General features: G+C 40.9%; 1 protein-coding gene across 2 annotated transcripts in view; it reads right to left on the bottom strand.

Annotated features, from left to right (window-relative positions):
* The window catches only part of LOC124555073 (glutamate receptor ionotropic, kainate 2-like), a 512372-nt gene that overhangs the window by 358138 nt on the left and 130322 nt on the right, over positions 1 to 23912 (bottom strand). For both annotated transcript variants that reach the window (XM_047128860.1, XM_047128861.1), the window contains exon 2: positions 1479 to 1599. In XM_047128860.1, coding sequence (XP_046984816.1) covers positions 1479 to 1599 — 121 coding nt within the window. The remainder of the gene's footprint in view (positions 1 to 1478; positions 1600 to 23912) is intronic.

The following is a 23912-nucleotide window of genomic DNA, read 5'->3' as shown; positions in this document are numbered from 1 at the left end:
CTCACTGCGAGCTCAGAAATGAGAAGAGCGACGTGATGCTAACTGGGGTTATACTAGAGACACTACCCAACACATCTGTGCAAAGCTTTATCAGATTTTCATAGTCGTTTCCATTTCGCGACCGATTGGACCTTACTTTTGGAATAACCCTCGTAACATCATGACTCTTCCATCCATTTACATCTATGAAAGTATATGCTTTCTGAAGTCTCACCCCCAGTTTTCTTCTTTAAACAGTGAGTTCCATGACTATACAACAAGACAGAGTAATGACTTTCACAGAGAAGTGCATAAGAAAGCCCAGTACAACAAGAGTGCAATATACCAACCAAAAATTCTCTATAGTGCTCTTCCCTGAAAAATTAAAAGGATTAAGAAGCTGAGCAGTTTTAAAAGTGAACTCAAAAGAATGTTAATTTGTAATAGTTTTTACAGTGTTAGTGAATACATGAATTCTTCAGAAAGATAGCGTGCCTTCACCTATCTTATAAGTCACTCATATACAAACTTGTGTCGTGGGGTAGACTCTTTTATGCACACACAAAAATTAATTAATTTGTCAATATAGAGTGTTATAATCATTGTTTCTTGTTGCTGTCCATTATATACAGAATATATGTAACTTATTTGTGTCCTATATTGTTACAAATTTATATCATGTAAGCTATAATTGTTTTTGCCCATATATTTAATTCAGATTGTTCACTGATATTTTTTACATAATATGTTGTTATTCATATTTTTTCTGTATGTAACATATGGCAAATCCCATATCATTGTACATGATAAAATGGGTGCTCAATAAATCAAATCAAATCACAACACAAATGGCTGTGTTTGGACTGGTGCCATGACCAGGGAAAATGGACTGCTAATGAACAGCATTGCATTGTGCTCGGTGATGAATTACAATTCTGAACTACTCCCAAATCACCATAAGTATAGAGGCAGCCTGCACAGAAGCCTGATTCTTCCAATGTTTTTGAGACTTATGCGAGAGAATTGTGGTACCATTCTTCAACAGGAGAATGCTCATCCATACATGGCAGTTGTCTCTATGAATTGTCTGAGTGATGATGAGACACTCTTGTGACCAGCCATATGTCCAGTACTGATCATGATAGAACATGAGTGGTACCAGCTCAAATTTCAACATCATTCCAGTGCCTGTATCCAGGATACCAAGGACCAGTTATAACAGTCGTGGGCCAGCTTGTGTCAGGTGAGGATACAGCAGCTTTATGACACCCTTCCCAATTGAATCAGTGCAAACACCCAAGCTAGATGTGGTGCAATCTCATGCTGATAAGTGGGCCCATACTAAGAAGTTCTTCATAATTTGACTCACTTTTGCTATCACTGAAATAACATCACGTGCCATCCCAACTCATGAAGTTTCATTTCTTTTCCTCCTCCCCTTCTGGGTGCTTCATTTTTTTATCAGATAATTTATTATTCACAAATTACAATGTACTTACCTATTTTTATTTCTGAAAAACATCCACAGCTTTGTACAAAACAAAATAGTACTATGAAACTTAAGGTCACATTCTTGATATACCAGTAGTGATTCATATTGCGTACATGACTTGTCAACATCTGCAATAAAAGAAAATAGAAAAGGAAAATGCTGTAATATCACATCACAAGTTAATCAGTTGGTTACATGTTCCTATAAATATTATGTCATCAAACAGTTCAGTTAAACATCAATTTGACATGTTCCGTCAGTTATATATCAATATGGCTACATGTTGGACACTTGCAGTTGTGACATTGACTACATATTTCTCCTCATAAGTTCTTTTATGGTACAGAAATTGTTGACAAGGAGGTAAAACTTCTATTGCCATTTAAATATACTACTTCAGCTAATTAGAGATTCTACTGTTATATTTGGGGAGAGGAGGGGTTATTGGGAGGGTGGTAAATCAAGGATTGCACCTGAAAGGGTGTGATTCAAATCATAGTCAAGCACAAAACTGCAGCATTGATACACTAAAATGTCAATAGTTTAGCTGCTGGCAAAGAAGGTTTGGAAACCTTAGATGTTTCTTGTTGCAAGCACAGTTAAGCCTGAAATCAAAAGCAGGATGATCAATGAAATGCAACACTTACCACTGAAAGCACGTTTATTTTTAACACACGTGTTCAGCCAGAACAGAACTGAACTCTCAGACAGAGAGAGCTGTATTTACACAAACAATGAATATTCCAGAATTCTGCTATTTATACAAACATTTAATATACCAGAATATACAAACATAAGATACTTTGAGAACTTTTATGAACTATTAAATACTAAATAATAAATAATTGCTGGTGATCGGGTTTCAACTGGAACCCTGTAGTATGTCACCTAGTGACACAAACCACACTCCATGCATCACAGCTCACACCATTCCTCCCTTTCTGGAGAAACAGCGACCCACTGTTTCAAAATTTTTCATTGGAACCAGCTATGTCATCCTGGAGAACCTTGTCAATGGTACTTTGTATGATAGTGGTGGTAGATCTTTGTGTTCTAGTCATCATACATAGGACATAGACAATGTCTCTGGGCTTTTGTCTTGTTGATGAAAGGTCTTAATCTCCAACTCCATGTGACATCTGACAAGCAACAAAGGATATGATATACCCCAAAGTCAATCTTGAGTCCCACTTTCTGCACAGGCATAAAAATCCATGTCAAGCCTCCAAGGCTGTATCTCATTGGCTGGTGCTTGGCATTACAGTGCTCTCAGTCTTTCTCCTGAGCATCTGGGGTCCGTATGCAAGCCAGCTGTCTTGTTTCTTTGGTCCTGATGATGAGATGTTTAATATAGTAATCCTGAGTATCGTCCTGTTGAAATGAGAACAGGGGCACCATTGTCATTTTGTTTTCATGACAGCGGAGCAGAAATAATCATGTGAAACCTGTACTGTCTGGATTCCCTGTGCTGTATCTGAGTGTCACAACTGACAGGATTGTATCCCAGTCTCTCTGTTCCATAGTAACATACAATGAGAGCTATCTGCTAATGTCTCATTTTCTTATTAAAGTGTGAAAGGTGAAACCATTCATCTGTGGGTGTTAGGCAGTTGTCATGTGGGTGATATCACAACATGAAATTGCCTCTAACACTCAATTGGGAAACTTTTCCATGAACAGAGGTCATCACACAGGGTGCTCTGTGCTTCATAATGATGCCTTCTGCAAGGAACTTTGCAATTTCTGGAGCTTCAACAGTAGGCAGAGCTTAACAGTATAGCAGGTAATGTACTTAATGCAGACTATTTATTATCCATCAATTTCCATTTCCATTTGTCAACTTCAAGAACTTCCCCAAGAAATCAATTTCAGTTCAGTGGAGTGGCACTGCTGCATGTAGGATTAGTATCAGGGATGCCTAAGACATAACTGCAGCATGTGCTTCCATTTTTGGATCCCTTACACTGGCTCATATGGTGTCTACCAGCTTGGAAGAGACCTGGCCAGTGATACTTGCATATGATTCTTTCTAGAGTCTTCATCAATCCCTAATGATCAGATGTTGGATCATCATGGAAATACTTCAGGGTAGCTATGTGCAGATAAGATGAAATCACAAGCAACCATTTCTGCAGCACTGGATCACAGTTTCTTTTATACTATGTCTCATTTATTAATTTGAATTCTCCTTTAGTCAGTTCCTCCTCCTTCAAGGCTTCTACAGTTTACAAAAATGGTTCAAATGGCTCTGAGCACTATGCGACTTAACTTCTGAGGTCATCAGTCGCCTAGAACTTAGAACTAATTAAACCTAACTAACCTAAGAAGATCACACACATCCATGCCCGAGGCAGGATTCGAACCTGTGACCGGAGCGGTCGCTCAGCTCCAGACTGCAGCGCCTAGAACCGCACGGCCACTCCGGCCGGCTACAGTTTACAGCTGTACTGGATCTTCCCTCTGTTCAGTACTAATGCCATCTGATGCAGCGATGATTGAGATTTCATCCACTCTGCTGTGATCCACCAAAAGATCCCATGAAAGCCCATTGGTGTTTTTGCATGTGCATTTTTATACTACTGTGACCTCCTGAAACCTCCAAGCTCATCTCACCAGTCAAACCGAAGGTTCTTTCAGACCTGCATAGAGAATGTTGGTCTGTCACAACAGTGAATGGTTTGCTAAATAAATACAACTGGAACCTGTTGATGGTCCGACAAAATGAAGGGCATTCATTCTCATTCCTAGAGTAGTTTATCTCTGACCTGCAGAGTGCTTTCAAAGCATAAGATATCACATTTTCAGCACTTTCCTAAATTTTCACAAGAACTGCAGCCTACCCTAACTGCTAACATCAGTGTGAAGTTCTGTCTATGCATTCTCATAATACAATGTTAGGACTGGAGAAGGTGTTAGTGTCTCCTTAAGGACTTTCACTTCATTCCAGGAAAATATGGTGGTTTCCTGCAGTAGTCCTTACAAGGTATGTGCCTCAGCACAGAGGTCCTTTATGAATCACCAATAGTACAAGAACATTCTGAGAAAAATTCTCAGATCATGAATGTGGTGAGAAATCATAAATTCTTTGACTGCTCTTATTTATTTAAGACTAGGATGGACTTCATCACCATTCACTAGGCACCCCAAGATTTGTATTTCTTGAGTGGCAAGATGCACTGTTTTGTATTCAGGTAGAGGGCTGTTGTCTGACCACACTCAACACAGCTGTCAGATGGCTCAGATGTTCCTCAAGTGTCTTTGAAAAAATGACATTGTCATCCAAATATCAAAGAAAGGTCTCCCATCTAATGTGATGAAGCAGACTGTCCATCATACATTTGAAGGTGACTGGAGCATTACACAGTCCAAATGGAATAACTTGAAACTCATAGAGGCTGTCAGGAATTCTAGGGTGTCATCAGTGCACAGAAATGGAGAGACACCTTTTTCCAGGACTCTGTTCAGACACTGGTAATTGATGCAGAAACACCATGTGCCATCTTTCTTCTTCTTCTTCATGAGGATCATATGAGAGAGCCAAGGACTCTGAGAGTTCAACCATGTCATCTTGCAACATTTTCTCTACTTACTCCCAGAACTTGAGCCATTCAGTTGACTAATTTGTGGATGACTCCCAGTGTTGATACAGTGTTTTAGCATGAGCTGCTTGGTTTGTCTTTTTTCCTCCCTGGATTTGGAAGCACCCAAAAACTGATGCAGAATGACTGTTACTCACTGAAATTGTTCCTTGGTCATGCCAGACCCTTGTCCCTTCACTGTGTTGTCTTTAGCAGTAGTGGAGCATGATTCTTTGCCAGTGGCACTAAACTGTCCCTCCTGGACTGGATCAGCTGTCCCTATGCACATACCTTTAGGGATGAGTTGCGGTTGCTCTTGACATTAGTGACCCCAGATTTTCCTTGACCACCTACAATGCTTATGATCATCACTGGCATGTATATATCTTTTGTGAGGTTGAGTAGCTTTTTCCAGTCAGCAAAAGCCTCACAGTTTAACTAAGCATTTTGAACCAACTGCTTCTCCCCACCACATGTCGTGATGCCTCATCCCTCTGCTGAGACAAAGGGCATTGCCCGTACAACCCACTGTCAGATAAGAGTCTCTGCGCGTCTCTGCCACCAATGCTCACATAGTCATTGACTGACACCCTGGAGCCACACTCATACATCACCACCCTGGTGTCTGCCTCTCACAAGGGGGTAACTGTGTGGCACCTCCAAATTTCAAATTTTGAGATCCTCAGAGCCTGCCCTAACAGATGACTCTACCCATGCAGCTGCACCTGGACTTTCTGCAAAGAGCCTATTCATGATAGGCAGCTACCAATAGGAGCGTCTTTTCCCTCACCAACATATGCGAAAATGGATGCTTCTGCCAGATTTTTCCCCAGCTGGAGACAACACCATTCTCATGCGTGTGCACATGTGCTGAAGGGAAGTAACAATAGCTATGTGTGTGTGTCAATTGCTAATTCAGTGAATGTGAAGTGATTTTTAATGAGAACCAAGGGGTGTACAAAGACTTATAATTGCTGCAACCCCATGGCTTCCCAACAGCAGTGCATGGATACATTTTGGTGAGTTGGCCTTGCATCACATTTTGCAAATAACTTGCAGGCACCTTGTTTACCAATCAGGACCAGTGGTGTACCCACCAGCGTGGCTCAAATGTACTGATACCTATTTCAACACAAGCACATTGCCATTGCAGGCCATCCCTTCCAATACCATGACAGTAATTTCCATGTGCGGTTATGGAATATTCAACTGATTCTCACCTGCACCTAGCAACCACTTGTGCACTGCATCATTGCTTTCCAGAGACTCAGGGTTTTGATTTCACCCTCCACATATGACAGTGCCTGGTTATTGTATTCTGTCAATTCAAGAGGAGGAGGAGGAGGAGATTACTGTTTAACGTCCCGTCGACAACGAGGTCATTAGAGACGGAGCACAAGCTCGGATTAGGGAAGGATGGGGAAGGAAATCGGCCATGCCCTTTCAAAGGAACCATCCTGGCATTTGCCTGAAGCGATTTAGGGAAATCACGGAAAACTTAAATCAGGATGGCCGGACGCGGGATTGAACCGTCGTCCTCTCGAATGCGAGTCCAGTGTGCTAACCACTGCGCCACCTCGCTCGGTGTCGGTTCAAGACTCTGCACCTCACATCCTTTGTTAATCCAAAGTTAATGCGTGTAAATGGTTTAAATACCCATATGGAACTTAATTTTGTACCGTGACTGGAGAAACTAAGAACTCTACCAACATGGGCCTGAAATGTGGTAAACAGACTGCTGAACAATTTTATAAGTAGTTTTTAATAGCGTGTAGTTTGTGCATAATTAAATAATCATGTGGCTGAAATTCTAACCTTGTGCACCTTTCTAAAATATGTGTTCCCACCTACTTTCCCTTTTAAATTTAGTGGCAATGTGTGCCACATGATAAGCACTGGCAGCACAACATTTGTACCCACAGGCAAGAAGGGGAGACCCACAGCATGCCAATCAGCAATACTAAGCACTATGCCATATGCATGCACCACAGTTTGGGGCAATGTTCCAGAATTGTTTAACTATTAATACCGGTTTTGGAATGTGTAAGAATCAATATTATTTGCTTAAATAAACACTCATTAAAAGAAGACTCCATGGACATTATATTCAATATTAATAATCTTAAGCCTTTGTAGGAACAACAGTTTATGTTGAATCTCCTGCATTCTTGTTAGTTTCATAATTAGATATTTAGTAAGAGAAATTCCAGTTACTGAGATTAATCAAGTGTCTTATAGAGTTTCCTTGTAGAGTGAAAAGATTAAATCAGTCTATAGTATTTCAGGAGTACCTGCAACTGAACTACTCTTAGCTAAATTTCAATATCCCCTGAAAAATGTTAGAAAGAAATTAAGAAAAAACTGTGATAGGAGAAGACTTCAAATTAAAGGTGAGCAAATCCACAAGAGTTTGTGATTTAATTCAGTATTCTAGTTTAACACTAAAACTTTCTGAAAATTTGCCACTTGTACCAGAGAAAGGAGCAGCTCAGTGACTTTTGTAGGTAATATTACTACAAACTACAAGTTTGATGACGCAAATAAGTACTACATACACTTAGGTAGTTGTGATCTCTGAATTCTATTTATTGGGCTTCCAAAAGAAGATAAAGTCTCTACAACTGCACTTAAGAAAAAAGAAATTTCAGGAAAAGTAATTTTGATGTTTTTAATAACAAACTAATTGTTGAGAGCTCATCTGTAGACCACTACAGATCAGGCATTGGACTCTATATCGAGTTCCTAAATTGTTTCATAAATATATTCTGGATATCCAATTCTTCAAAAACTTGGGAAAAAGTAACCTGTATGTTGAAATTAATTACATGATGAATAAAAATCACTAGCTAGGGCTAGAAAGAGACAGCTCCTGAAATGAAAAAAAATTTCTAATATAAATCCAGATTTTCTTATGAGTGTGTTGAAAACTATAAATTTGTATTTAAAAATACTGCATTCACAGCTAAAAAACAGTCAAATAATACACTCATGCTCTAAAACAGAATTAAGACAACAGCACTGCCGTCTGTTGTTCAATCAGAAATAGGAGCTGAGTTCAGAAGCCAAGAAGTTTTGAACATTAGATTTGATAATGATATTACAGTAAATTATATACCATCATTTGGGGTTATTTTGCTCTATTGTGTCAAACTTTCTCCACTTGAGAAGAAACATTTGTTGGTTCATAGATGCTACAACATTTGTTGTGTACTTGTGAATTACTTTTTCTATGAAATGTAGCACTTTCAGGTTGGCAGCCTTGATTGCCTGTTTAAATGTCAACCATTCGTAAGCATCTAAGTAAAGATGTGCTGAAGTGTGTAAAAAAATTTGGTGGAAATTTTTTTTTTTTCAGAGGCTTAACTGGTCACTGTGAATGTCAGTCAGCACAATTTTAATTACTCAGACTGTTTAGGTGCTTTACAGTACAATAGTTTTTCATTTAATGGAACATTGTTTGTGTCACTGTCAGTTTCATTTCCTAGGTTATGAAATTTTTTGTTCTGCGAAATGTTGCACCACAACAAAAGTGGAGCACAGTACCCTCAGGATGTGTTTCTTACATATCTATGAACACTTTAGACTTCATTTACCACTGTAGTGTGCTCTTCACAGTGAACAATGTTTGTAATCACTTTCAGATTGCTGAAAGTACTATGCAAGTACAAGTGTACTGTCAGAAGTAGGCAATTATGTGATTACAGCCCAAAAACTACACTCCATTAGGAGGAGGAGATACCACACAGGAAAGCTGAAACACTTTTTGATGTCCCAAGAAGAACCTTAATTAATGAATTGAAATTAAAGGAAGGAATTAATTCATATCCAGGGTTCTTGCAGGTTATACTACTGAAGAAGAAGCACAATTTGTAATTTTTATGTCACAACTGAGTGAATGTGGGTTTCCTGTCTCTCCAATGGAACTCTGAATGATTGTAAAGTCATACCATGCCAGACAGGGATGTAAAGTTCCTAGACGCAAAGGCAATTGTCCAGGTGATAAATGGCTCTTGTGTTTCATCAAATGGCACCCTGAACTTTGTATGTGCTTTGCAGTCAACATTAAAAGGATTAGAGCTGCTGTTGATGAACATATTCTCAGAGAATATGTTGAACATTTGCATGTTGAACTCAAAGATGATGTGCTAGCAAGCAATATATGGAACTTCAGATACCAAAGGAAAAATAAGTTCTTGCAAAAAGGGATTCAAAATATTCAGAAAGCATTTGTAATTCTTCCAAAAACAACATGTCTAATGTTTGCCGGTGAAGCTGAGGGAGAAATTTTCCCTATATTTGTTGTTTATAAATCAAGCCACTTATGGTCTACAGGGAGAGAAAATGTGCCCAGCAGCTGTCTTAACTCACATAGATCTAGAGGATGGTTTGACAATAACACACTTAGTGAGTGTCTCACAAAGTTTATTTATTTATTTATTTATTTTATCCATCTTTCAGCACCTACATGCAATCGATGTCGTCAGACTGAAAAAGATGGAAGGAAAGAAAGTAGTAATCTGTGATAATTTGTCCTCACATTTGACAGCATATGTTTTAGAGCTCTGTGGTGAGAATGACATTTCATTCACCTGTCTGCTAATGAACAGCACCCACATTACACAGCCTTTGGATGTTTCTTTCTTTGGGTTCATGAAAGCAGACTGGAGACAGATCCTTACAGAATGGAAAAACAGTAAGCAACTCTTCAAACACACTGTCTTGCAGAAACAGCATTTACCATTTCTGTTAAGAAGACTAATGAAAATACTAGGCAAAAACTCAACCAAAAACCAAATAGCAGGTTTTTAGAAACTTCGGCACACATACAATCAATGTTGAAGAAATTCTTTGTCATCTTCCTTCACAGACATGTGACAAAGATGCAGTACAGGAATCTTTCATCAAGCCCATCCATGTAAGATACCTGAGTTGACTACTGGTGTTGCCAGAAACAGATGTAGAAGAAAGATTACAGTGACTCCTGGTAAAAGTGTCACAGTGATGCAGAAAAAAGTTCCAAAGAAACAGAGAAGAAACCACAGTAATAAAAAAAGCAGGCCAGAAGAAGATTCTGTAGCTATCACTCCCAGAGATTCTTCTGAATATGATGATTATGTGAGATAACTATCGCCTGTAGCATTTGCAGAGGATGACACCTAGTTAGTTACCAGGCAGAAGAAGAGGTCCAGAATTTGGTGAAGGTGTACACACATAGGGCCAGTATGTGTTCTTCATATATTAGGGGGAGTATTTTTGTGGATTAATTACTTATGTAAGCAGTGCTGGAGCTACAATAAGTACAATGCAGAAGACTTAATTACAGGGGTGACCAGTGCTGAAATATGAAATGATGTATGACTTTGATGAAATACCTGACACCGTTCAGCCTCCAAAACAGATAAGCCAAAGTGGTTTCTTCTCTGTGCCTGAGCTTCATGAATATTGGAGCTAATAGCTCACAATACAGACAAAATTCTGTGTTAAAACTTTAAATTCTGAACTATTTTGGTAATGACATTTTTCTGTGCTTATGCTGTTTTCTATTCATTCCTGTGGTCAAACATGACTCCAGAACACTGTAATCCTTACTTTAGATGTAACTGCTGGTTTTCTCTTAATTCCTATGGTTAAACCTCTGAAACCATTATTTTACTGTAATTTAGACATACACTGCAAAGTACCCCAGGGTAAGGAAACTTTGTTCTAATTTCTAAAAAAACAATAAAAAATAGAAATAAAAGGGTAACTTGAGAGATATAAATACAGATTACTTTGCAGTCTACATCAAGTAATCACATAATTTTGAAACACAGAATCATTAAAGAAACCCTTTTTGAAAGTAATTTCTTTAAAAATCTGTAGAAAGCAGAATAAAGTAACCCCAAATGATAGTATAATTAAAAAATTGCCTCAACGTTTTTTTCATTAAATGTTACAGGCTGAACATACACATGGAACACTATCAGGAATAGGCAAATTTCATAATCTGGAACAACAGCCATAAAGCCATATTTAAATTTTTTTCGTAAAATCATGGATATGAAACAAAGAGTAAATGTAAGAACAGATTGAAGATACTATTCCTCTGACTGGAAGGTCATAATGAGTTCAATATTGGGTCCTTATCTGTTATTATTCTATTAAATGACCAAATAGTTACCAGTGATGTTCATAAAGTCTGATTTGCAATTGATACATCAATTATAAATGAAAATGAAGTGAGAGAAAGAATTGAGGAAGATGTTGAAAATAGCTTAGAAAAAATTTGATCTTCATTCTGTCGAAATGGAATAACTCTAAATGCTACAAAAACTTGTATAATACAATTTCTATAACAAAATCATCAAAACTGACAATACTATGAAAAGGATGGATTGCTCCATACCATATAGTGGAGTTGTTGAGTCACAGACATGCACAACAAAAAGGTTATTACACAAGTAAGCTTTTGGCCAAAAGAACTTCTTCAGAACTAGACAGCATACAGACACACATCCATACAAATGCAGCTCACACACATGCCCACTGTCGCTAGCTGCTGAAGCCATACTGTGAGAAACAGCATATGATGCGAGAAGCAATCTCAGTGTGGGAGTAAGGAGGGGTCTGGGCATGGAGGGGAATTGATAGCAGAGTGCACCACCCAGATTTCTTCTCCCACCATGCACTGTTGCTCGCAGTCTGGTCCTGGTAGCCAGATACTGCATTATGCGTATGTGAATTGTGTTTTCATGAATGTGTGTGTGTAATTCTGAAAAAGGCCTTTATGCTGAAAGCTTAGTTGTTTAGCAGTCTTTTTCTTGTGCCTGTCTATGACTCAGTATCTTCACTACATGGTGAGTAGCAATCTATATCTTTCATAACATTGTCATTAATCCACCTTGGATTTTTCTATTATTTGATTTTATCAGAACTGATAAAATGCAATAATTAGGAGATTACAGAAGCAAAACCTGTTAAGTTTTTAAATCTAATTCTTAAGAAGAACGTAAATAGTAAGGCAAACATACACTATCTAATTAAAAGTATCTGGTCATCTACACTCCTGGAAATGGAAAAAAGAACACATTGACACCGGTGTGTCAGACCCATCATACTTGCTCCGGACACTGTGAGAGGGCTGTACAAGCAATGATCACATGCACGGCACAGCGGACACTCCAGGAACCGCGGTGTTGGCTGTCGAATGGCGCTAGCTGCGCAGCATTTGTGCACCGCCGCCGTCAGTGTCAGCCAGTTTGCCGTGGCATACGGAGCTCCATCGCAGTCTTTAACACTGGTAGCATGCCGCGACAGCGTGGACGTGAACCGTATGTGCAGTTGACGGACTTTGAGCGAGGGCGTATAGTGGGCATGCGGGAGGCCGGGTGGACGTACCGCCGAATTGCTCAACACGTGGGGCGTGAGGTCTCCACAGTACATCGATGTTGTCGCCAGCGGTCGGCGGTAGGTGCACGTGCCCGTCGACCTGGGACCGGACCGCAGCGACGCACGGATGCACGCCAAGACCGTAGGATCCTACGCAGTGCCGTAGGGGACCGCACCGCCACTTCCCAGCAAATTAGGGACACTGCTGCTCCTGGGGTATCGGCGAGGACCATTCGCAACCGTCTCCATGAAGCTGGGCTACGGTCCCGCACACCGTTAAGCCGTCTTCCGCTCACACCCCAACATCGTGCAGCCTGCCTCCAGTGGTGTCGCGACAGGCGTGAATGGAGGGACGAATGGAGACGTGTCGTCTTCAGCGATGAGAGTCGCTTCTGCCTTGGTGCCAATGATGGTCGTATGCGTGTTTGGCGCCGTGCAGGTGAGCGCCACAATCAGGACTGCATACGACCGAGGCACACAGGGCCAACACCCGGCATCATGGTGTGGGGAGCGATCTCCTACACTGGCCGTACACCACTGGTGATCGTCGAGGGGACACTGAATAGTGCACGGTACATCCAAACCGTCATCGAACCCATCGTTCTACCATTCCTAGACCGGCAAGGGAACTTGCTGTTCCAACAGGACAATGCATGTCCGCATGTATCCCGTGCAACCCAACGTGCTCTAGAAGGTGTAAGTCAACTACCCTGGCCAGCAAGATCTCCGGATCTGTCCCCCATTGAGCATGTTTGGGACTGGATGAAGCGTCGTCTCACGCGGTCTGCACGTCCAGCACGAACGCTGGTCCAACTGAGGCGCCAGGTGGAAATGGCATGGCAAGCCGTTCCACAGGACTACTTCCAGCATCTCTACGATCGTCTCCATGGGAGAATAGCAGCCTGCATTGCTGCGAAAGGTGGATATACACTGTGCTAGTGCCGACATTGTGCATGCTCTGTTGCCTGTGTCTATGTGCCTGTGGTTCTGTCAGTGTGATCATGTGATGTATCTGACCCCAGGAATGTGTCAATAAAGTTTCCCCTTCCTGGGACAACGAATTCACGGTGTTCTTATTTCAATTTCCAGGAGTGTATTATTGGACATAAACATTAGATGTGTCCACCCTCCACTTTCATGACGGTTGGAATTCTGATGGGGACACTTTCAGTGAGTTGACTAGATGTCTGTCAGCAGCCCATTCTCCATTCAAGACCTCAAACTAGAGAAGGTAGTTATATTGGATGCTGGGTTATGGAGCGAAGTTGAGGTTCTAACTCATCCCAACTGTGTTTCATTGGGTTCATGTTGAGTCTTGGACAGCAGTCCTTTTCAGGAAAGTTATTGTCCGCAAACCATTGCCTCATAGATCTTACTTGATGATAGGGTGCACCAATCAAAGACTGACTATACGAGGGATTTCAGAAGAATGCAACATTTCAGTTGAATTATGTCATGAAATCCTGACACAGCATCTTGGAATGCATCATGTTGCCACCAGGTTCGTCCCACGGCTCATGAGTCAACACCAGAAAGACCTTCACATCGCAATCTGCAAAGAGCTTTTGGATTGCGCAAATGAGAAAGGGATGTTCCTCAAGAGAATCACAACTGTTGATGAGACGTGGGCCTACGGTTGTGATGTTGAGACCAATGTTTAATCTTCACAGTGGGTTGGGAAAGGTTCTCAAAGACCAAAAAGAGCTCGTCAGGTCAGGTCAGGTCAGATGCCAAAGCCATGCTGATAGTTTTCTTTGTCTTTGAAGGATTCATGTAACAAACTGTCAATCGATGATACTATCGGGACATGTTGCTACACCTGCAGGAAAATATGAGAAGAAAACGGCCTGAAATGTGGCGAGACAATTCATGGGTCTTGCATCACAATAACGCACACGCACATTCATCACTTGATGCGTGACTATTGCACAAAAAACGAAATCACTGTACTGCCTCATCCTCCGTACTTTGCAGATCTTGCCCCCGCGGACTTTCCAAAGTTAAAAACTCCATTGAATGGACGAAGATTTGCAACGACAGACGAGATAAAAGAAAATTCGCAGATGGCACTTCGCACGACCCTGCAAGAGGCATAACAAGACTGCTTCTGGAAGTAAAAACAGCGTTGGGTGCTGTGCGTCAATTACGGAGGAGAGTATTTCGACGGTAAGTGCAGAAAAATGCTGTGAACAAAGTTCCGGAATATTTTAAACGGACCTTGTATGCACAGGTAATTAATTACTGCACAGTATTTGCACTGTGAACCAAAACTTTGTTTTCGAGCTATTCGACAATATAGTCCTCCACGTGCGCTGGAGGTCTGTGCCAACATCCATAGCGCAATTGTGTTGCATCATCTGGTGCAGCAGTAGGGGCATAGTCTGGGGCGGTTCACTGCTGCTGTGCATTGCCTGAATCCCTTTAACTCACCCTGCAAAGTGTGTGTAGTTGGTGAGTCTTGTGGATCTTGTGCTGCGTCCCCATCTTTCAGTATCCACATTGGTTTTAACCTATGTACTGAAACTGCTGATGGTCTTCTGTGTAGGTTGATGTAAAATGTGTTATCGCTTTGGCATAGCACTTTGTGTGGACTCGAATATGGCTGTTGGAGTGATGGCCTCACTGTATCATCACGCAACTTTACAAAATCACAGCGTTTCAGTTGTTTGTGTACAGTGTTTCAGTTCTTTGTGTACAAATACTTGCAGAGAACCATGAGATTGCGAAAGAAGAGTGTGTGAACCTTGGCAATAAGCATTTTTCTCAATGCACTGATTCAAGCAAATCTTTGGAGTCTGCTAAGGCTAATGGTTTGACGAGTTCTGAATGTAGGTTTAGTGCTTGTCCATGCAGAATCTCTGCAAAGGAGGCTTGTAAGTAGGCCTACTGCTTGAAAGCTGATCTCATGCCTAAAAACACCCAATGAAGGCTTTCATGCTACTCCTTCCAGTGGCACATTCATGTCACTTTTAAAGTGCGATGCCACCGCTCTACAAACCCATTGCTTTGGGGATGGCAATCAGTGGTTCGAAAGTGTTCCACTACGCACGTTTGTCAAAGGTTCGAGAACAGAGCCATCTCAGACTGATGACCATTGCCTATTGTGATCGCTTTGTGGCATCAGAAGTGTGCAATCCACATTTCTGTACATGCTTTTACTGTTTATTCTACAGTGGTGATACTGGAAGGAGAAAATCAACTCCAGATACACATGCTGTAATCGTCCAGCTGGAATTTTGAACATGCCTAAAGCATGGGTCAAGTGTCATTGTGTCGTTCATGAACACTCCACACATGTCTGTGTCCAGTGCTTTTTCGTATCTGGCCATAAAAAACGTTCTGTCACAAACCTGGCTGACTGGTATATGCCTAGATTAGCCTGTCCATGCAAACTACTAAAGATCGTTTTTCTATAATTTTATGGTATGAATGGGCAGATGTGTCCTTAGTCTTACCATAATTTGGTTGCTGTACCGATTTTTTGTCGATGCTTTAGTTGTAGACTCATTGTATTGTTTTTTAATAACTGTTGGAGTTTCTTATCGTTCTCTTGTGCTGCCAAGTGGACGTCTAAGTTAAGGCAAACTGACACTGATTCTGGAAGGTAATCGGCGACAATGTTATCCGTCCCCCATTATGTGTAAAACGTCTGTGGAGAACTGACTGATAAAGTTCACATGCCTAAAACTTCCTGGTGAACAATCCTTAATGGGAGGTTTTGATCGCTTCCACCAAGTGGGTGGTGATCAGTAAATATTTTAAATTTTTGTCCTTCAGTATCCGCCTTGAAGTATCTAATGATCTAATAAATAGTCAACAGTTCCTGATCAAGCGCAGACCATTTGCATCGGGTTGCAGTCAACTTTTTTGAAGAGAATCTCAGTGCTCTCCGTCAGTCACCAGATGCAATACAGTGTCAACCGCCATGTCACTCGCATGCGCTGTTAACGTTAATAGGACACCCGCTGCCGGATGTGCTACCGTAACCGCCTGTTTTATGCTGGGTCTGTTCTATGTCTGTCCATTTAAGTACTCACTTCACATGATTATCCTTTCCCATCAGAACATGCATCAAAGGAGCCTGTAACTCTGCAGCTAGTGACAAATGTCTCCTACAAAAGTTTACAGTTGTGAAAATATTAATGTTTCAATGTTGTTATATACATGTATGCGTATGTATCGTTCATATTCTCATGTCTCATAAATTCTTGGTTCATTTTTGGTGTAGTTGTGATGATCTCTGGCTATGTTTTGAAATGTGCAATTGGTGTTTCGTATCATATTGTCGTATTGTGTGATGCTTAATAAATGATTCGTTTCTAAAACGGCATCTGATGATTTGTCAACAATAGTCCCTAGGAATCGGCGCAGCTACTGAAAAGTTGCAGGTTTAGGCATGCAATGGATTATTTCAAGTCGTTAACTTATTCTTTTAGTTGTGGTGCTGCTTACTGAGTGATCCAGGAATGTGGCGCTTCTCCTCGTTAACTACGATACCATAGTTCCAAAGAGTATTAAATATTAGTGCTAAGTGTCTTTCCTGCTCTTCAGCAGTTTCTGAAGAAAAAGAAAATACACTGAAATAGCAGAAACGGATTTAAAATACTCTTAATAGTGAGTCAGTTAAATGCTGCCAATTTTGGGCAGCGTTTTTAAGCCCATAAAGCATGTGTACAAATTCGAACAGCCCAAAGAGGCTATGACCGCTGTTTTGGGTACGTCTTTAGAAGCCACTGGGATCTGGTGGTAGGGCTTCCTACTGTCTGTCACGCTAAATATGTTCTCCTCTGCCAGAGCATGTGAAAAATCTTACAAATTGGGAATAGGATATCTACCAGGTAATTTACAGGAGTTAAGTGTGCATGATCTCCACATAATCTGAAAGGATTGTCTTTATTAGGTACTACCGTAAGTTAATTGGTGATGTCCACTGGCTTGCTGAAGGTCGTGGTACACCTGCCTGCAACAGCTCCTCTATGATTCGTTCAGCTGCTCTGTTTCTATCTGGCGCAGTCTATGTGCTTTGGCGTAGACTGAGGGTCCTTGCAATGTGTGAATTTACTGCCTTTTCCCACGTCTGACTCCCTCTAACGCACAAAAACAGTGAATTTGCTTGGCTGAATGTCTCCTCCTGTCACTCTGCCTAGGTGAATCAATTTCAGCCTTCACTGCACTAACCTGAGAGTTACATAACAGATGACTTGGTGTGTCGTTACTCGGCACCACCATTGGTTGTGGCTGCTATTCCTGCTGCAGCATTCCTTTTGCGCATAATATCCAACTGTTCTTGATGCTTTGACTGTACTCATAGTTCCGTATTCACGTGACATAATAATTCTTTCCACTGCACTACATCCTTTATTTTATCGTTAGTGTGGGGTTATCTCCTGTTGCATCGTATATACGGGGTTCAAGATTTTGTTTTTACTCTCTTCATCTGCTGGGATACCTAGAGTGTCCATGTCCTTGGAAGTCCACGCTGACTGTCCTGTCACTGTAGAGCTAATCACTCTCCTAGCTAAGTCTAGTGACAGTTTTTGATGGCAGAGAAGGTCCGCCCCTACAATTGGCACTGATACATTTACAGCCACCAAGTTCCAGTTGTATTTGCACTGGAGACAGATATCCACTGTCAAATACTTTATCCAACAAGTACAGACAGGTGTGTCGTTAATAGCATGCAGAAAAGTCCCCTTTGAATTGCAGTCGACACGAGCTCTCTCCCATGGCACTGTGCTAACTTTGGAACCGGAGTCAACCAGGAACCTGCAGCCTGATAATACTGCACGAAAATTCTGTGCTCTGTCGACTGGTAGAGCGCAAGGTCATTCTGGTCGACTGCATCTTGTAGCCTGGTGACATCATGCCTTTCGCTGTCCAGCGCTGCTATAGTGGGCTGTGGTGTGTATCTGAATTAACAAGGTGAAATGCATTTGCACGCCACTGCTCCAAACCTCTCGTGAAACCAACATATTTGTCATGGAGTTAAGTCTCAAGTACACATCGTGTTGTGATTCCACCATAAGGCCGACGGCCTTGGGGCGACGGGCTGTGTCTTGAGGTCGGCTGCTTCCGTGACAGCTCAGCCAACTTCCATTAAGCGTCGTCTCTGTGGGATCGCGCCTCGCCTTGGAAGCTTCGGGCGAATTCGTCAGTGCTTTTGTTTCCTCATGTCCACACCCTTCTTGCTGTACAAACATAGCTGGCTGTGTAATGTAGGGAAAATATTTGATGCTCAAAGCAGTTTCCTCATGTAGCTGAAATACTGTGTAGATTCTGTTGGCCAAGTTCAATTTGACTTCCATAGGCTCCTGCTTCCTTGAAGAGGCGTTTCTAGTGAAGGTATCAAACTTGTCTGATATAGATGGAAAGGCAATAATGTCACTAATTAGGTGAGAATGGTCTGTAAAATTGTTCAGCACTACTACGAACTTCAGAGTATTGTCTGTTATTCCTTAACTCTGTAGACTTAATTTGACAGTTTGAAACCAAGTCTGAGGTTGGTTGGGGTGAAAGACTGGTGATTTAGAAATGTTCCCTGATCTCAGGGGCTTATCGTCAAACATTTGTTGAAAGGGTATCATTTTGCAACGTTCGGACAGCGAAAGTTTTTGGCACACACGCAGCACTGTAGCACACCCAGTGCACATATCACACAGCGTGCAGTTGGGGTAGTAATTTTGCGGCATCATCACATGGCTCAAATAGTCGAGTTGTATGCAATGCGAGCGGAATCATTAGGTTATGTTCTGGAGTGGCTGATTCTTGTAATGAAACAGCCTGATGTTACAAGTGTTCCTCATGTGACGTCTTGTAGAAGGTCTGATGGTTTGTGGCACCGTTTCACATATTTGCTTCTGCACTGCATCATAGTTGTTGCTGGGTTGGTCTACTGAAACCTCCATAAACTGTGTAGTTTGTAGGTGCATAATCATGTCTCCTGCAATTTTGTTCGTCCTCTGTTGATGGAATGAGAATGAAGTACAGTTTGCCATTTGAGTCTGTGTCCTGGGTGGTAACTTGCATTATTTTCTGGTACGTAAGTTATCCATTGTGGCCCAACGTTTAGTGTTGTGCGTTTGTTATTGTAATGATCTGTTGACTCGGAATCACCACTGTATTTACTAGTGTCTCAGTGGATCAGAACTAATTACAGTCGAAAATACTGTTTAATAAACAATATTAATTTTATAGAATATTGCTACACACAACATGCACACACAATGCATTACACAGTACGTTACCAGAGCACACTCTCTCTCTTTTCTCTCTAAGGAACCGACACTCCTCAGTCATTTGCATGGGAAAGTTTGTTTCTTCCTCTGTTGTTCCTGACTGGTACGATTATCTTTAACTTTTGATGTTATATTTCTTGTCGTTGCTGCATAGTATATTGACAAAACAACACTTCTTGCCTCCTTCTATACTGGCAGGTCCACCTTTTTTAACGTCCAGTGGTCAGTTTCGTATTTCATACACTACGTTTACTTGCGACTCATCTTCTGCAAGACGAAAGCCGAATTTCAGAAACCGTTTTTCGTTGTCGTATTTACATGGTAATGTTTGAAGCGTAGTCAAATATGGCATCTGGAAACCAGTTGCTCCAATTTTTTGATTTAATCAGCACAGTTGCTATTTATATTCAATTAAATATGAGAAATTGACAGCTTCATGCTCAGTGTAATATTTCTACTTCTCCTTCACAGTGCAAAAAGTCACTCCACCTATATTAGTCGAATTTCTTTTTTTAAAGTCGTAACCTGACAGCCCAAGTTCGTTTCAAAACGGCTGTACGTTTACATGGTAGCGAAAATCGCCCACGGAAGTGGAAAACCAGCTGCAAGAAGCGAATTTCCAGAATCAATTTTGGAGTGTTTACATGACCAACCAAAAGCGGTATTGGGAAATCGGTTTGCCGGCTATTGTGGCCGAACGGTTCTAGGCGCTTCAGTCTGGAGCCGCGCGACCGCTACGGTCGCAGGTTCCAATCCTGCCTCGGGCATGGCCGTGTGTGATGTCCTTAGGTTAGTTAGGTTTAAGTAGTTCTAAGTTCTAGGGGACTGATGACCTCAGATAGTGCTCAGAGCTATTTTATTTGGGAAGTCGGTTTATGCAACCCAGTTTGGAGAGCCCATGTAAACCAGGGATGTCCATGTACTTTTTTTTTTTGTCAGATAGTGTAGACTACTTAGGAAATAAATTTGGTGAAATTTCCATGTTACCGCCATATAATATCATTGGTGTTTGCAAATGTCGCTATGGATATGTTTTAAAGTTTGTGGTTCTTAGTTCTGTGTTATTCTCGATACAGTGAGTTACCGGTCCAAATAAAGTTGTTCGGTAATTAGGCCTATATGTCGTAGCTGTATTGTCAGACCACATCCGAGCAGGCTGTGGGCCCAGGTTACGCAATCGGCGAAAACCACATTTTTCGATTAGACGAAAACTTAAATTCGTAAGCTAAAAATACGTAGGTAAACATGTTCGTCAACACGAATAATACGGCACATGTGTCTGTTGCACAGAGTGTTCGATAACAAACGCTGCAACGCGATGATTATGTCATATTGTGAATAGAAGTCGAAGCACTGCTGATCAAAAACGACACTTGAGGCTAGGTATCTGTAGACATATCGCAGCCTGCTTGGACTGGTAAAGGTGAAGTGCTCGCTATTCCAGAAGCTGCATATAAAGCATGGCTAGCAGTAAACAGAAAAGCAAAAGGAGACTTGATTTATCGGAACAAAAATCAAAACAAAAGAGGAAAAAATAAGCTTACAAATGCAGCTTCTGTAACAAGAAGGGATACAGAGAAGATGGGTGTTTCTCTTTTTCCCCAAGAAGAAACTAAGTGTGCAGGCTGCAAACAATGTCGACGAAACTCATCGGTGTTTCACCATGAATGTGCCTGCAACCAAGTTTTGTGACTCCCAACATCTTTTGGCGCATAGGCAGTGGTTGCACATCAACATTTCCAACGATCCAAAAGTGTTCATACATGTGACAGAAACGCAGAATTTAATGGTTGCAGACAGAAGTGTTATGCAAGTAACGGCTAAAGATGACGTATGTATCACAGTCTAATATATACAGTCGCGACACTCTCGCTGATTTTGGTTATACACAGCTACAACAGCGCCCCAAGAGGTGGAGAAGCTACGCTGCTGAATACGGTATTCAGTAAATGTAAACAGTATCGTTTATATTCATTTTTAAGATGGTTTTTACGAAAGGCAGCGTATGTAGCGCAATCAATTGCAGTAATAATAGGAAGAAGACACGACATTTTTGATTCTTCAGGTTTCTTAAGGACCCTGAGAGGTATGAAACATCACATTAGAGCGCTCTTTATTTACGATTTTTTTCTAAACTGTATTGAATTACTGAATTTGTTTATCTTTTTTAGGAGCAAGAAGTGGTTAATAAATAGAAGAATACAGGACCTGCTGCAAAAAGATGTCCTTTATTTGCACAATAACGTGAAGTTTTGTGCATTACATTTCGAGTCAAACCAGTTCATGAGCGCGGAAAAGAAGACATTGGTATGGAATGCAGTTCCTACATTATTCGACATGCCGAATAAGCCACAACTAGTGACGATGAAGAGAATTGCCATACAAACGTCAAAGTGTTACTGCAAAAACAATAAAACTGTCTCCTGACACAGAAGAAACAGCTACCAGAAGTGCTACTACACGAGAGACACATATAAAATCACTAACAACGGAATCTGCAACACAGACATCTTTTGAAGATGAAATGCTTAAATTACGTGAAATTATTCGCGTGTTGGAAAATCGCGTGAAATGTAAAAATGTGCAAATCATTAGACTTCGTACAAAATTATTACTTGACAAGGAAAGTGCCCATCGTAAGAATAAACTGCAACCACAACGTCACAGGACACAAGTGCAAAAGGACAAGCTCATTTTAAAAAGTATTTGTTCCAAGTACTTGAAAAAAGATGCTCTCGATTTGTTGATAAGCCAAATCAGTATACCATTGAATGGAAAACGTGGTGCGAGATGGAAAGATGAAACTAAATTATTTGCACTTAATTTGTTGTATTACAGTACTCAGGCATACAGTTTTTTATCACACTGTTTTAGCCTTCCATCAGTACATACCTTACAAAGGTATGTGGAAGGTATACAATTAAATTGTGGGGTAAATAATAACATATTTCATATTTTAAAGCAGAAAGTGCAGCAGTTACCAGAAACTGATGTAATTGTTAATTTGTCTATGGATGAGATGTCACTAATGGAAAAATTGATATATGACAGCTCTAGGGATCCTGTTATTGGATTTGAAGACATGGGTTTCATACATACATCTGTGGTTGCCAATACTGCATTAGTTATAATGATTAACGGCATCTTCTCAAATTTTAAACAGCCATTAGTATATTATTTCTCCAAAGGACCAGTAGGAGCCACCCATCTGACGCGCATATTTTTTGAAGTTGTCAAAAAACTCACAGAGATTGGTTTCGTTGTATAAACATGTGTGACTGACCAAGGCTCGAATTTTGTGGAGTCGAGGAACAGACTGGGTATCACACCAGTTAATCCATGCTTAGTACACGAAGGGAGTAAGATCTACTTTTTTATGACACCTCACACTTGATAAAAAGCATATGTAATAACATTATCCACACAACTGATGAAGGAGGGATTGGCACTGCTTCATGGAAGGACATTTGTCAGTTGTACTCAAGTGATTGTGAAAGGAAGTACGAGTTGGCCCCAAAGCTCACTAAAAGAGCTGTCCAATTGCCAGCATTTTCAAAAATGAAGGTAAGCACTGCAGTTCGTGAGTTGAGTTATACAGTAGCAGCAGGCATTGAGACACTTGTTACTTGTGGCACCATATCATCATCTGCTACTGCTACTGCAGATTTTTGCCAAAAAGTAAACGATATTTTTGACATATTTAATGCATATAGTGTTAAAGGGCCTGTATCCTTAAGGGACTGCATTGCAAGTGCCTCAAGACATTTGGAAATATTAAAGACACTGAAGCCATGGATACAGCCATGGAAATTTGTAGATGTTGATGGGAAAGATTTTTCATCTAGGATTAAGTGTGTTACAGGACTTCTGGGTAACATCAGCGCTTTGAACATGTTTGTTGATGATGTTTTGGATGGAACCAAGTTATATTTATTAACACGCAAAATTAATCAAGATCCATTGGAAAACTTTTTCTCAGTGATAAGGCATAAAGGTGGTTTTTGTAGCAACCCATCGCCACGACAGTTTTGTGCTGCAGTCAATAATTGTGCTTTAAGCAAATTAATGAACACACACAGTGTAGCTACCTCCAACTGTGAGGGGATCAACTGGGGTCAGACAATAGTGGATATGAAAGCAGCGCCCAAATTATTTGTTTCACTACTGTTGGACATCGGTGACACGAGTTCAGTGATCAGACTACCAAATGTGGAAGTCCAAACAGACCTCGGAGAGGCAAACAGCATGAGATACGTGTTT

The sequence above is a fragment of the Schistocerca americana genome, chromosome X (genome assembly GCF_021461395.2).
Source record: "Schistocerca americana isolate TAMUIC-IGC-003095 chromosome X, iqSchAmer2.1, whole genome shotgun sequence".
In the NCBI taxonomy this organism is placed as follows: domain Eukaryota; kingdom Metazoa; phylum Arthropoda; class Insecta; order Orthoptera; family Acrididae; genus Schistocerca; species Schistocerca americana.
This window is presented reverse-complemented; position numbering and strand designations above follow the sequence as displayed.